A 14,041-nucleotide genomic window follows, 5' to 3' on the forward strand; every position below is an offset into this window, starting at 1 on the left:
CACCCCTAATATTTCTGGCAACCCGGTCTCGTGGCGAAAACGTACTTTTCAGATCTAATAGGTAGAAAATGTAATTTATTGTTAGTTTCCAGCCACAGCTATATCAACCACGTTTTATGTGACATTGGTTTTGTACATGTCACCACAGTTCTGACTTTAAATGTCTGTTGAGTGAATTGACATAAGCTGCTATAACACTGGAAAGCGAAACATACAGTATGGAGCTGTTATCATAACTGTGTACAAAAACGATTGCAAGTGCTTGCTGTTTTACTGCCTCCAGTGTTCATTTCGGTTTGAAACTGCAGTGATATTTACTTATTGTATGTATTTCACACCTCGCGAAAAAGTTCCCACAGGTACGTTTTTGCCATGAGACCAGGTTGATTTGTCTGTTGTCTTCTTCTACAATATGACTCTGTGGAACTTTTAACCTTTAATTTTTATTTATTTATTTATTTATTTATTTAATTTTTTCAATTAATTAATTTATTTTTTTTGTAAGCACCTCATTGAGAATTTACATTGTAAATCATACTTGTGACATTTCAGAAACAGAAACCAACCGTAAACGATTCAATAACCGCACATAATTAAACAATCAGTTGCATCATGTATTTTGTTCATTCCCTTTGTTGTTCACAATTTCACCCCCTTAATGTTTATGACACTGAAATGGTGTATCTTCCAACTGGGCTTTAATTAAAGGGTTTCTTATTTGTGTTTTCCATGTTTGTGGAGATACCTATGAAATTTCCTCTCAAGTGAGTACATGCAACTCAGGTGAGCATTTGCATCAGCCTGATTTTCAGGTTACAACATGTCACAGCACAGTGTCAAAGACCTGAGACACTGAACCCCTTCACCCTCCATCTCACACACACTTTGGAAAAAAAAAAAAATAATAATAATATAAAAAAAAATATGTACATAAAAGAATATATAAGAATATAACAATGTGTATATTGTTTTCTTTGTCAATAGGACTTAGGTGTTGTTTTTCCCATCATGCATTGCTTTGTATTTTGTTCAGGCTTAAGCAGGATGATATAACATTTAGGAGCAAATATGCAGAATAGTAAACCAGTGCTTGAGGATAAAATGGCAAATATCTCCACAGCTACAGTAAATTTTCCAGGAGAACTGACATAAGCTGGTATAAATGTAATCCATACAGCACAAAATATGAGCATACTAAATGTGATGAATTTGGCTTCATTAAAGTTATCAGGCAGTGTGCGAGCCAGAAAAGCCAGAATAAAGCACAAGACAGCCAGTAGGCCAATATAACCCAAAACCGCCCAGAAACCTAGAGTAGAACCCAGACTGCACTCAAGAATAATCTTTTCCTTATAATATTTCATATTTTTGTAGGGAAATGGAGGTGATATTGTGAGCCAAAGCACACAGATAAGAACCTGCATGAGTGTAAAGGCAAGAACACTGATTCGTTGTTGTGCAGGCCCAAACCATTTCATGACATTACTTCCTGGAAGTGTAGCCTTGAAGGCCATTAACACTACTATTGTTTTCCCAAGAACACAGGAGATACAGAGAACAAAAGTGATCCCAAATGCTGTGTGACGCAACATGCAGGACCACTCAGTGGGTCGACCAATGAAAGTAAGTGAACAGAGGAAACACAGAGACAATGAGAAGAGCAGCAGGAAGCTCAGCTCTGAGTTGTTGGCTTTTACTATGGGGGTGTCCTTCTTGTTGTAAAAGAGGATGGCCACCAGCACTGTTAATCCTACTCCAAACAGTGAGAAAATGACTAGCACTATACCCATAACTTCTGTGAATGAGAGAAACTCTACAGCCTTTAGCACACACTTATTTTTTTCAGCATTAGACCAGTATTCCCCTGGACACTGCTTGCAGTTATTTGAATCTGGAAAGGAAGTTGTGTTTACTATGGTTAGAAATTAAAAAGAAAAAAAAAAGAAGTTTTATTTATGAACTCCTTTGATAAAAAAATGCACCCTGAAGAGTAGAAGAAAACCACAAAAAGAACAACTAGCCAGTTTTCTTTGGAACTTTGAGATAAACTGAAGATTACCTGTCTCGTTACTGATTTCTCCTTCTGCACATGGAATACAGTCATAACAGCAGATGGGTCTTCCTTTCTGTGCAGCCTTCCTAGTGCCTGGAGAACAGCTCTCACTGCACACAGACCTTGGCTTCTACATTGTGAAATATGCGTATAGTTATGTATTCTCACTGTGTATACATACATACATACATACACACATACATTTGTATATATGTATGATTTTGCCATTATGGCTACCCAGTTTAAACTCTGAACAATAAAGGTTATTGTCATTTACCTTTAGTGTTCCTCCAGCCCAAAGTATGTTTTCAGTGTTAACCACAAAGCGTTGGTCAGGAGGCAGTGAGGCATCATAGTATCCTACTGGTTTAAATTGGATTGATCCATCAGAGTCCTGCTGCCAGTTAACAATTTCATATTGGGCTACTGTGGCACCAGTACTGTCAAACCACACACAATCTCCGAACTTTACAGTGAAATTTACTTTTTTCAGAGCCTCAACCACCTAGTAAAAAGACAAATTAGATGTAATTGACAAATTGTAATACAGTGTCAATCAGTAAAAAAAAAAAAAGAATTTATATATATATATATATATAAGTTTAGCTTAATTTTGTATTTACATACTTACTTACTTACCTGTTGTGGTTGTATTGTCAGGCCTTTCTCACAACCTTCTTGTGTTTTGCACTTTAGTAGATTGTGTAATGAATGAGCCACAGCATAAACTGCTTTGTAAACGTTGCTTGAAAATCTGTGTTCAGGCACATCTTCATTGTAATTTTTCAGCACTAGCAGATCCTGATATCTGCTGCAATTTACTTTGATCTGAGAATCATTACCTTGACCCTGTGAGCATGGAACAGCTGTGTCCCAGAATGCTTTTATAACATAGTCTGCAAAACCTTCGATATTGATTTTTCTCATTGCAAACCCCAGTGAACCTCCCAGCACACGAAAAGTAGTTGGAGTGATCAAACTCTTGGAAGTTATCCATGCCTCCACACCGACCATTTGGAGGCCCGTAATGTTCTGAATACTTAACTGTTCAGTTAATAAGCCCATCTCAAGAAATGAAATAAATGCAACAAGCACTTTTGCTGTACCTTTTTTTTATTATGTCTACCACTTTTTTGAGTTTTTCATGCTCTGTTCGATAGAATTTCACAGAGTACTCCACACAGATCCCTTCTTTCTGAGCTGTGTTGAGAAATATGGCCATTCCATTGTTTCCATAGTCATTGTCACTGTTCACAGCCCCCACCCAAGACCAGCCAAAGTGCTTGACTATATATGCAAGTGCTCTGCCTTGGTGGTAATCACTAGAAATAGTCCTGAAGAATGAAGGATAATCTATTCTGTTACTGAGACATTCACAGGAGGCCGCATGACTTATCTTGAAAAAAAAAAAAAAAAAGACGGGAGATTAGAAGAATCAACAAAATGAGTCCACAATATGGTGATCGAACCTGTTTTAATTTCCACCTACCACTGGAATTTTAAAAGGTCCTGTAGTTCTGGACAAAATCACTGTGGCAGAAGACTCTGTTTCTCCTATGATGGCATGTATAGGAGACTTTTTAGTGCAAGTGTCCCCTGCTACAAACTCTAGACCATTCATTAGTCCCATAGTTGCACTCATAGAAGACATTCTTGAACTACAGGTATCATAAATTTTGTAACCAATAGAAATATTTGGAAGCAAACTTTCACTTCTGTTAATCTCCTCAATGGCAAAGATCATGATTTGAGCCAGCCGAAAATCTCTCAGACTCACACTGCGAAAACATTAAACCAGCAAACAGCAACTAAATGAATAAACAGATAAAGATAGTGTTGAAGTAAAAGACATGCATATACATACTAAATTTCACATAACATTATAACAGACCTGGAGCATGATAGAAACTGAGGTTTTTGTGTAAACTTAAATGAAGATAACGTCTCTATGCTGTGTACTGGAAAAAGTGCCCCAATAGTTACGTCTCCATCCTTGAAAAACAGAGGGTACTTAGGTTCTCCCATCATTCGGCAAGGAATGTTTCCTGCCTTTGCTTGAATCTGAATGAAGCACAGGAGTATGTAAAGAAACAGAAGCATCCCAAAGATTGAGCTCAACATCATCTGCCAAATGCACTTAATAAAGTATTTCCACTTTTATAGACATAATTATTATGGATGAATGACTGCAAACGTAGCCCATGACCTCACAGGGCAGCATGTGAGGTAGGGCATTGGTCAAATAGAGTCAATAGAGTCAAACTAATTCTCTTACCATGTCAGATTATAGTAGGTTTTTAAACTTTGAATACTGGATCATTAATTTCTTTGCTGTACACTCAGATCTGCATTACCTAGTATTTCATAAAATCATTACGTGCCTACCATGTTCAATGTTTTTTTTTTTTTTTGCTTTTTTTTTGTGTGTGTGAAATTCTATTTTGGCATTAGTAAATATCTTTGCTACTGCATATAACTTACAGCAGATGATACACAGATAATCCTGTCTCCATGTTTTCACTATTTAGTGAAAAGCTTTGTAGTTTAGCTTGCTTTATATAAAACACAAAACAATAGAAAGTAAGCATATTTTATTTCCCTAAACAGGTAGCTTACAGGATACTGACTCACTAACAAAAAAATGTTGTCTTCTCAGGATGATTATTGTAGCAATTTTTACTAATCTTGTGCACTGTTTAGTCCATGTATATTGGTAATTGGCAGATATATGGAGAATACTTTTTTTCAACATTGTGAACTAACTAAACTTTTAAAAGTTTTCACTGTTTTAATCACCTCACAGTTGTAGTTCACTTAAACTTATGTTCTTAAAAACAAAAAAAAAAACAAAAACCTTCACCTCTTTCATTCAGGCCTGACACAGTTACACTTATTTGAAAGTCGGTTGCATCATCTGTTTACATAATTCATGTACATTGTTTTAGAGATCAAATTAACCTTTGGATGTTTATGACATTAATAGCTTCTGGCAGTGTTTTAATGAAATGGTTTCTTATTTTTGTTTATGAGTTCATTGAAGCATCTATCAAATTTGCTCCTGGGCAAGTACAAGTATTTGCATCAGCCTGTTTATCAGTTCACTGTGTGTGAAAGTTCAGTGTCACAGACCTGAGGCTTTGTGTTTACAATGCGATCTTTTTTTTTTTTTCTTTTTTTTTTTCACCCCAGCAAAGGCCCACATTATACTAGCAAATGGTATACCAAATACCAAAATGGTATTAACATATAATAATAATTTGCCATATTTACCTTTCATTCAGTTCATACATTATCACTTAATTTGATGGCATTTCTTTCCAGAATGTATTTTAAGTGGCAGCATTCAGATTATTGCAACTGACTATAGTATGACTATCATATTATGACCATAATATTTAGTCCAGAGCAGGGAAAATTTCAAGGACCTGATACAGCATTCTTCAGCTTAGTCTTATATTCAGAATAAAGCATTCGTTTGATTGTGTGCTGAGCAAAGAAATATCTTTGTTGTAGTATCCTTTCAAATGTTAAGGAGATTTCTGATGTCCTCATTTACAGCCCTGTTTCATCCTCTTTCAAAATAAAAGTCTTTAATAACAATATCTTTATAAACAAACGGCATATTTGAAATGTAAGCAACTACAATCATGCTTTAAAAAGCTCTCAAAATGAAATTCCATGACACAACAACAGTAGTATTTGTAAAATTATAGTGGATTTGGTCGTCCACCATGATGCTCATTGTGAGAAATGCTGAAAGTGATACAAATAGTGAAACTTTCCCATGAGGAATATCTGGTTGAAAAGATCCCTAATCCAATCCAATTTATATTTAAAATCAACAAACAACAAATAAAATGACTTTCTTTTTGCATAATCACTAAAACAATAATAGTACCAGTGATGTCCACATTTTAAATGGCAACATGACTGACAACAGTTTAACTAGCATGTTCAAATATCAAATGTAAATGATCAAATAAAGCTTTGAAAACATTTCCTAAAAGGTAACCCTCACATTTCAGCCTTTAAATAAAGAAAATGGTTAAGTAATTTAATCAATTATTAAATGATAATTGATTAATAAATGATTATATGTATTTTATCTGCTCCATAAATCTAGATAACTTATCTGAATTGTGTAAATGTGTAGAATCCGCATAAGGTTGTTTTTCATCAACTGATCAAAATATAGGCTACAGCAGGGCATGCAGATTCGACAAAAACGGCACACAAGCTAAGTGTAAATGTAAGTCTCTGTAAATCCACTGTATGTAGTGTAACTAGTAAGTTTTTATTCAGACCTTTTCAGTTATTTTCTAAGTACCCAGTAATACAAGTAATATGACAAATACAAATTACTTCAGAAAAATTAAGTATTTGCTATATGCAATTCATATATGTGTACATTATTCTTCTACTACATCATGTTGATATTCATACTGGCACAAAATGTCACAGATTAATGGGTAAATGAATTTATCAGAGACAGAAATTCAACAAGCAAAAAAAAAAAAAAAAAAAAAAAAACACACACACACACACACACACTGTTAGGCTTTTATTTGTGCAACACAAATCGATCTATGGAATGTGTGATGGCTGCTTTGTCCGACAGAGCTTCTTTTACAGACTTTTGGCTGCTTTATTTTAAACTAACTACCAGAGCAACCACATACTTTTTTTCGACACTCTCAAAGCTTCAAATCTTTTCCCAAAACAGTCAGAGGAAAGTCTCAGACAAAGTCTCAGACCTTCACGAGGCTTCATTTGCCCATCACTTCTTTCATCTGTTGAGGGTGATTTACGGTGATAGCACTGATTAGTGCATTTATTGGTTGTGTCTTACAAGCTGTTGTTAAAAGTAAAAATAACTTCAGTTTCAGTCTTTTTTAATATAGAAGTCTTTACTGCTGCTGACTTGTAAAAACAGTCTCTTGTCACCATCTAATGGCGGAACAATGCAACTAAAATCACCATCAAGAATACACACATACACATGGTTTCCTAATACTAAATACTGCTATTAATTATATAACATATTATTTATTGAATAATAATTAACAAACAACAACAACAGCCATCATAAAAACTGCTAGGCAATTCAGTCAAAAGTATAAAGACAGCACTCTGATATACAGCATTGAATTTATACAGCATGATGAGATTTTGCTCTCAGCCAAAACTATTTGCTCTGGAACAAATGATAGATTAATGAGACCAAAGACTAACCGTTAGATTTACCCAAAACTAATTATAACTCATGTTTAACCACTATAGAGGCTGCTCTCGGCAGGTTCATGAGCGCTGAATGGGTGCTGATGCCCTGGAGCTCACATCTCCTAAAATGTCAAAAAATGTTGCCTTACTTCAAAAACTTTAACTTCACTTTTCCCCTTCCCACTTTGCACTTTGTCCTTTACAGCTGCATGACATTTAAGTGTTTAACACTCTTTTGAACATAGACATGTTGTTTTGTTTTTCATTAAGATTTAGTTGCCGCTTTCCCCATCATATGTTGTTTTGTATTTTGTTCAGGCTTAAACAGGATAATGTGACATTTAGGTGCAAATATGCAGAATAGTAAACCAAAGCTTGAGGCTACAATGGCAAATATCTCCACAGCTACAGTCAATTTTCCAGGAGAACTGACATAAGCTGGTATAAATGTGATCCATACAGCACAGAATATAAGCATACTGAATGTGATGAATTTGGCTTCATTAAAGTTATCAGGTAGTGTGCGAGCCAGAAAAGCTAGAATGAAACACAATACAGCCAGTAGGCCAATGTAACCCAGCACAGCAGAGAAACCTGTAATAGAACCTAGATGACATTCAAGAATGATTTTTTCTTGATAATATTTCATATTTTTGTGGGGAAATGGAGGAGTTATTGTTAGCCAAAGCACACAAATAAAAACCTGTATTAGTGTAAAGGCAAGAACACTAAGTCGTTGTTGTGCAGGTCCAAACCATTTCATGACATTGCTTCCTGGAAGTGTAGCCTTGAAGGCCATTAACACCACTATTGTTTTACCAAGAACACAGGAAATACAGAGGACAAAGGTGATCCCAAACGCTGTGTGACGCAACATACAAGACCACTCAGTGGGCCGACCAATAAAAGTAAGTGAACAGAGGAAACACAGAGTCAATGAGAAGAGCAGCAGGAAGCTCAACTCTGAGTTGTTGGCTTTTACTATGGGGGTGTCCTTATTATTGTAAAACAAGATGGCCACCAGCACAGTTAATCCTGCTCCAAACAGTGAGAAAAAGACTAGCACTATACCCATAACTTCTGTGAATGACAGAAACTCTACAGCCTTTAATATGCATTCATTTTTTTCAGCATTAGACCAGTATTCCCCTGGACACTGCTTGCAGTTATTTGAATCTGAAAAGGAAGTTGTGATTACTAGTTAGAGACAAAAGGAACATTGTTTATTTATTGTTTATTAACTCCTTTGATAAGAAACTGCACCTTAAATAGTAGAAAAAGAATGCAAATAGAACAACTAACCAGTATCCTTTGGAAGTGTGAGATGGCCTGAAGATTACCTGTCTCATTACTGATTTCTCCTTCTGCACATGCAATACAGTCATAACAGCAGATAGGTTTTCCTTTTTGTGCAGCCTTCCTAGTGCCTGGAGGACAGCTCTCACTGCACACAGATCTTGGCTTCTACATGGGAAAATATACATATAGTTATTTATATCTACACAAGAAAAAAAGTGCATATTTTTCAAAACAGAATACTGCAGCTTTCAGGCATAAATTTTGCAAATGTGCAATAGGAGCTATTGTATTCTAGATCACTGTGAATATTTCTTAAGAATAAACCAATATTTAAAAGTGTTCTTATAAAAAATTAGTGTTGTTATAAAAAAAACTCACCGAGACTCACCGCACCGAGACCCTTAATCCTTCAGTTGATTAAATTTGTCACTAATTACCCTGAATTTCCAATAGTAATCATTTTCTTTGAAATTGTCTTAAAATGAATTCCTAAAAATCATTTTAAATAAGTATTATACCTGACATATAGAAATTAATGTGTGTTTGTTAATGTTTGATTTCCAATTTATTCACAGATTTGACTTATACATAATATGTATAAATGTATATTAGCTTCTTAGAAACCAACTTTCAGTTATACAGTACTGCAGTTAAGTACTGTAAGTTATTTAGTAATGAACTAATTAATTAATTAATGAACCAGATAAAACAAACCCTGTAGGATAAACAGATAACTGCCATTTACCTCCAGCTGTCCTCCAGCCCAAATGATGTTTTCAGTGTTGAGCACAAAGCGCTGGTCAGGGGAGAGTGAGGCATCATAGTATCCTACTGGGTTAAATTGGATTGATCCATCAGAGTCCTGCTGCCAGTTCACAATTTCATATTGGGCCACTGCACCACCAGTGCTGTCAAACCACACATGATCTCCAAACTTTACTGTAAAACTTACGTTTTTAAGTGCCTCAACCACCTAGCAAAAAAAAAAAAAAAAAAAAAATACAGGTTTAGCCTCTTGCTCTCCCTGTCTGCACCTCTAGCACTGCATTTCTTTCTTGTATTTATTTATTTATTTAGTTAGTTAGTTAGTTAGTTAGTTTACCAACCTACATACCTACCCACCTGTTGTGGTTGTAGTGTCAGGCCTTTCTCACAACCATCTTGTTCTGTGCATTTGAGTAGACTGTGCACTGAATGAGCCACAGCATAAACTGCTTTATAGACGTTGCTTGCATATCTTTGTTCTGGCATATCGTTGTTCATATCACATCTTCATTATAGTTTTTCAGTGGAAGTAGATCCTGATATCCACTGCATTTTAGTGCATATTGAGAAGAATTCCTCTCAGTCTGTGAGCATGGAAAAGCTGTGTCCCAGAATTCTTTTAGAACATAATCTGAAAACCCTTCAACATTGATTTTTCTCACTGCAAATCCCAGTGACCCTCCCAGAATTTGAAAACTCTTTGAAGTGATCAAACTCTTTGCAGTTATCCATGCTTCCACACCAATCATTTGTAGGCCTGTAATGTTCTGAATACTTAACTGCTCAAGTAGACTGTTCATTTCAAAACTTGTAAGAAATGCAACAATAACTTTTGCAGTGCTTTGCTTTATGATGTCTACCACTTTTTTAAGTTTTTCATGCTCTGTTCTGTAGAATTTCACAGAGTACTCCACACAAATCCCCTCTTCCTGGGCTGTATTGAGGAATATATTCATTCCATAGTTTCCATAGTCATTGTCAGTGTTCACAGCTCCCACCCAAGACCAGCCAAAGTGCTTGACTATGTATGCAAGTGCTCTGCTCTGGTGGTAATCACTAGCAATAGTTCTGAAGAAAGAGGGGTAATTTTTCCTATTACTGAGACATTCGCATGTGGCTGACTGACTTATCTTAGAGAGAGAGAGAGAAGAGAAAGAACAGAACACAATGAAACAGTCATCAAAATAGTAATTGTATCAGACATTTAGTGTTATTTTTCCTTACCACTGGAATTTCAAAAGGTCCTGTGGTTCTGGACAGAATTACTGTGGCTGAAGATTCTGATTCTCCTATGATAGCATGAATAGGTGAATGTCCATTGCATGTGTCCTCTGCTACAAACTCATGACCATTCATCAATGCCATACTTGAATTCATAGAAGCCAGTCTTGAACCACAGTTATCATAGATTTGGTAGCCAATAGAAACATTTGGGAGCAAACTTTCACTTCTGTTAATTTCCTCAATGGCAAAGATCATAATCTGGGCCATCCGGAAATCTCGTAGATTTACACTATGAAAGCATTAAATAATGTGGAAAATTATATATATTCATTACAAAAATATGTTAATAAATGCATTAATAAATGCTATTGAATAATACTTTTATTATGTAATATTTTCTAATGTTTCTCAAAGTTTTCAATATGACAAACCTGGAGCATGACAGAGGCCGAGATTTTTCCGTAAACTCATATGAAGACAATGTTAATTTACTGTGGACTGCAAAAATTCCTCCAATAGTTATGTCTCCGCTCTTGGAAAGCAGTGGGTACATGGGGTCTCCCATCATTCGGCAAAGTGTGTTTACCTTTGCCTCAAAGTTATGGAAAAGCAGGAGTGTGTAAAAAAAGAAAAGCATCCCAAAGATTGAGCTCCACTGCACCTACCAATGCAAATGAAATGATACAGTATTTGCACTTTTATGGACATAATTAATATGGATGAATGATTTTGTACACAGCCAATGAATGCATAGGGCGTAAAGGGGAAATGAAATGGAAAATCAAAGTATTCTTGATACTTACACATAGAAGAGTTTGCTGTACAGTAAGAACATTCTCCAAATTTTAGAATTCAAAACCAGCTGTGTAAAGTATTTGAGTAAATGTAATTAGTTATTGTACTTAAGTATGTTTTTGGCTACTTAGTAGTGTCACTTAGTTTTAAAGGTATTAGCAACATTTACTCAATAATTTTGTGATGAGTAATGCAATTACTGCATGACACTTTTTTTTCTGCAGCAGTTTATTTCTGTTACAAACGTAGTGATATTGCCATCTACAGGGCACTGAAGATACTATATCTTGTGCGTTTTGCCCTTGTTTACCCAAACTTGTCAACAAGGCTATTTCATGCAAATGTGGTGCATTAGCAGGTAGTTGTGAATTATGGGTGTTTTATATATGAATCAAAATAACGAACATATTATTGAACTTTGATTACTGTCTTAATCTTTTACACAGTTGAGAATATCTACATTTTTATAAAAGGCACCTGTTCATTTCAGCGAATGAAGAACAACTTTATACTCATGAAATTGATTAATCAGTAGATGGTAGACATTGATCTATATATTTTGAGGTGTTCAGTTTTATTTTGATTTTAGAACATAAACATTTGATTGCTCTCCTCACAGATCAACTGTTTCATGAATTTCACTGGCATGTCTCTTAGATGGTGAGGGCGTTGAGCCTACATTAAAGCTGCAGTCCGTAACTCATTTTGGTTAAAAATGATCTGAAATCAATTTTTGACCAAGTACATAACCAGGAAGTGTTCAAAACTATCTCCTTACCTTAGCCCGATTCACAACAGTAAGCTTGTAATGATGTTTTCTAATTTGAGTGGTACTGGTGAGTTTTCGCGGGACCTACAATCATGCCATCTTTCGTCTTTGTGTCATAACATCACATCTGTAAACATAAAGAAGGAGTCTTGGCTAGTAGGCGATATCGCATGTGAAGGTGCTGTAGGTGGCGGATCATAGGTATAGCCTTTTTTTCCACACCAGCTGGATTAATTAAATTTATCATTTTGATGGTGGATTGAAATCCAGAAAGGATTGTGTTAATGAAGCACATGTAAGTGACTGAAATTAGATTATATTCCAGTTTTAAATGTGTATCTAATTAAACATGTGGGGTTACACAAAATTTGTATTTCAAAAAGAACCAGTTCTAAGGAAAATAGATTTGCTTTTTGGGTTAAAAGAACAATTTCTATATATGAGATTCAAAAGGTATAACAATTAGAGAATTGACTACTGAAATTGAAATCTACAGGTAATGCTAATGCACGCTACACATAGTTAAACCAATGCTGATGTTGTTAACATGCACAGCCCACGTAAACATGCACAGCCCACGTAAAGATGATAATTCTGTAAATATCTGCAGTTGCAGGTTTCAAACAGAGATAGCGACAGAAGCAAAAGTTATGGACGGCAGCTTTAAGTATGAGTAAAATACTGTTAATATCAGATACTTTAAGGCCTGGTCTTGCAGACAAGGCTTAGACTAAGCCAGGATTAAGCCATAGTTCTATTAGGACATTTAAGTAATTTTTATAAACGTGCCTTTGAAAAAAACATTACTGGTATACATATTGAGACAAAAGAAAAATCACTGATATATATTAACATCAGTCAGTGCAAGTTTCTTTCAGTTGAAACAGCTCATACTTACATTTTAGTTTACGACTCATCTTAAGCCTTGTCTGTGCAACCGGGGATAAGACTTTTACTAAAGTCATATTGGCATTGGTGACTTGTAACTTGTAATGGAGTTATTTTTGCTTTATGGTATCTGTACCACTCAAGTATGGTTTTCAGGTACTCTTTACACCTCTGCTCTAAACTAACTCTGCAGTTTAAAATCTGAATTATTCTTATTCTTCACTTTGTGACCTAGTCTGTTAAAAACATTTGGGATCATAAAAATAATCTACACCACACAAAGAGTGCTGTTTTTATTCCAGATATTGGCATGACAACAAATGTAATATTGATTTTTTGCAAGTGTAATGAAGTTATCATTAAGTGACTTACATTTTAGACACAATATTGCCTGTTTTGTTCAAACAAAGATCTAGCTCTGTTTTGCATCTCTGAGTAACACAGGTTTCCTTATTAAATGAATCAGCTTTTGTAATAAATCTGTTGGATAAATGATCCAGTGACTCACTCATTTGCACAGTCAAATGTTTCGTTCCTGAATAAACCAGCTGTTTAAATAAACTGTTCCTTTTTTTCATATTTTAAACAATTTCAAATATTGGTATTCAAAGTTTTATGTTTAAAACAAAGCATTATTTATGCATTTGTAACTGCAGGTTTTGTAACATGCATCCATGTCCTATCTGAATTAATTAAACTGTAAATGCATCTATACGCACTGATTCCAGCAATGTTTCTTATGTTGGAATGAAAGAGACTAAGTACTGGATGAAGTGCTTCTTATGCTTACCCAAAGATACAAAATGGAAGAAAGAGTTGAAACTGAACACAGTCTTGCTGCTCAAACTGTGCATTTTTTTTAATATTTAGTTGCTCCTTTTCCATTTTGCATTTTACTATCTAAATATACAGTCATGTGAAAAAGTTAGGACACCCTACTGAATTCCATGGTTTTCCGAATCAGCACATCATTAAAATAAAACTGGTCCATGGCCGCTCTTAATATTTATAAAACCTCAGATGAACAA

General features: G+C 35.2%; 1 protein-coding gene and 1 pseudogene across 1 annotated transcript; both read right to left on the reverse strand.

Moving 5' to 3' along the window:
* Positions 1 to 977: 977 nt before the first annotated feature.
* On the reverse strand, positions 978 to 4,192 carry LOC127180821 (extracellular calcium-sensing receptor-like). The gene is given in 7 exon segments (XM_051135127.1): positions 978 to 1,891; positions 2,060 to 2,183; positions 2,331 to 2,558; positions 2,693 to 3,166; positions 3,168 to 3,449; positions 3,543 to 3,831; positions 3,945 to 4,192. Coding segments are annotated over 7 exon segments (2,544 nt in total). The 5' UTR covers positions 4,178 to 4,192.
* Positions 4,193 to 7,538: 3,346 nt separating this feature from the next.
* LOC127180812 (extracellular calcium-sensing receptor-like) lies at positions 7,539 to 11,198 on the reverse strand (annotated as a pseudogene).
* Positions 11,199 to 14,041: the final 2,843 nt, after the last annotated feature.

The sequence above is a fragment of the Labeo rohita genome, chromosome 18 (assembly GCF_022985175.1).
Source record: "Labeo rohita strain BAU-BD-2019 chromosome 18, IGBB_LRoh.1.0, whole genome shotgun sequence".
NCBI lineage: Eukaryota > Metazoa > Chordata > Actinopteri > Cypriniformes > Cyprinidae > Labeo > Labeo rohita.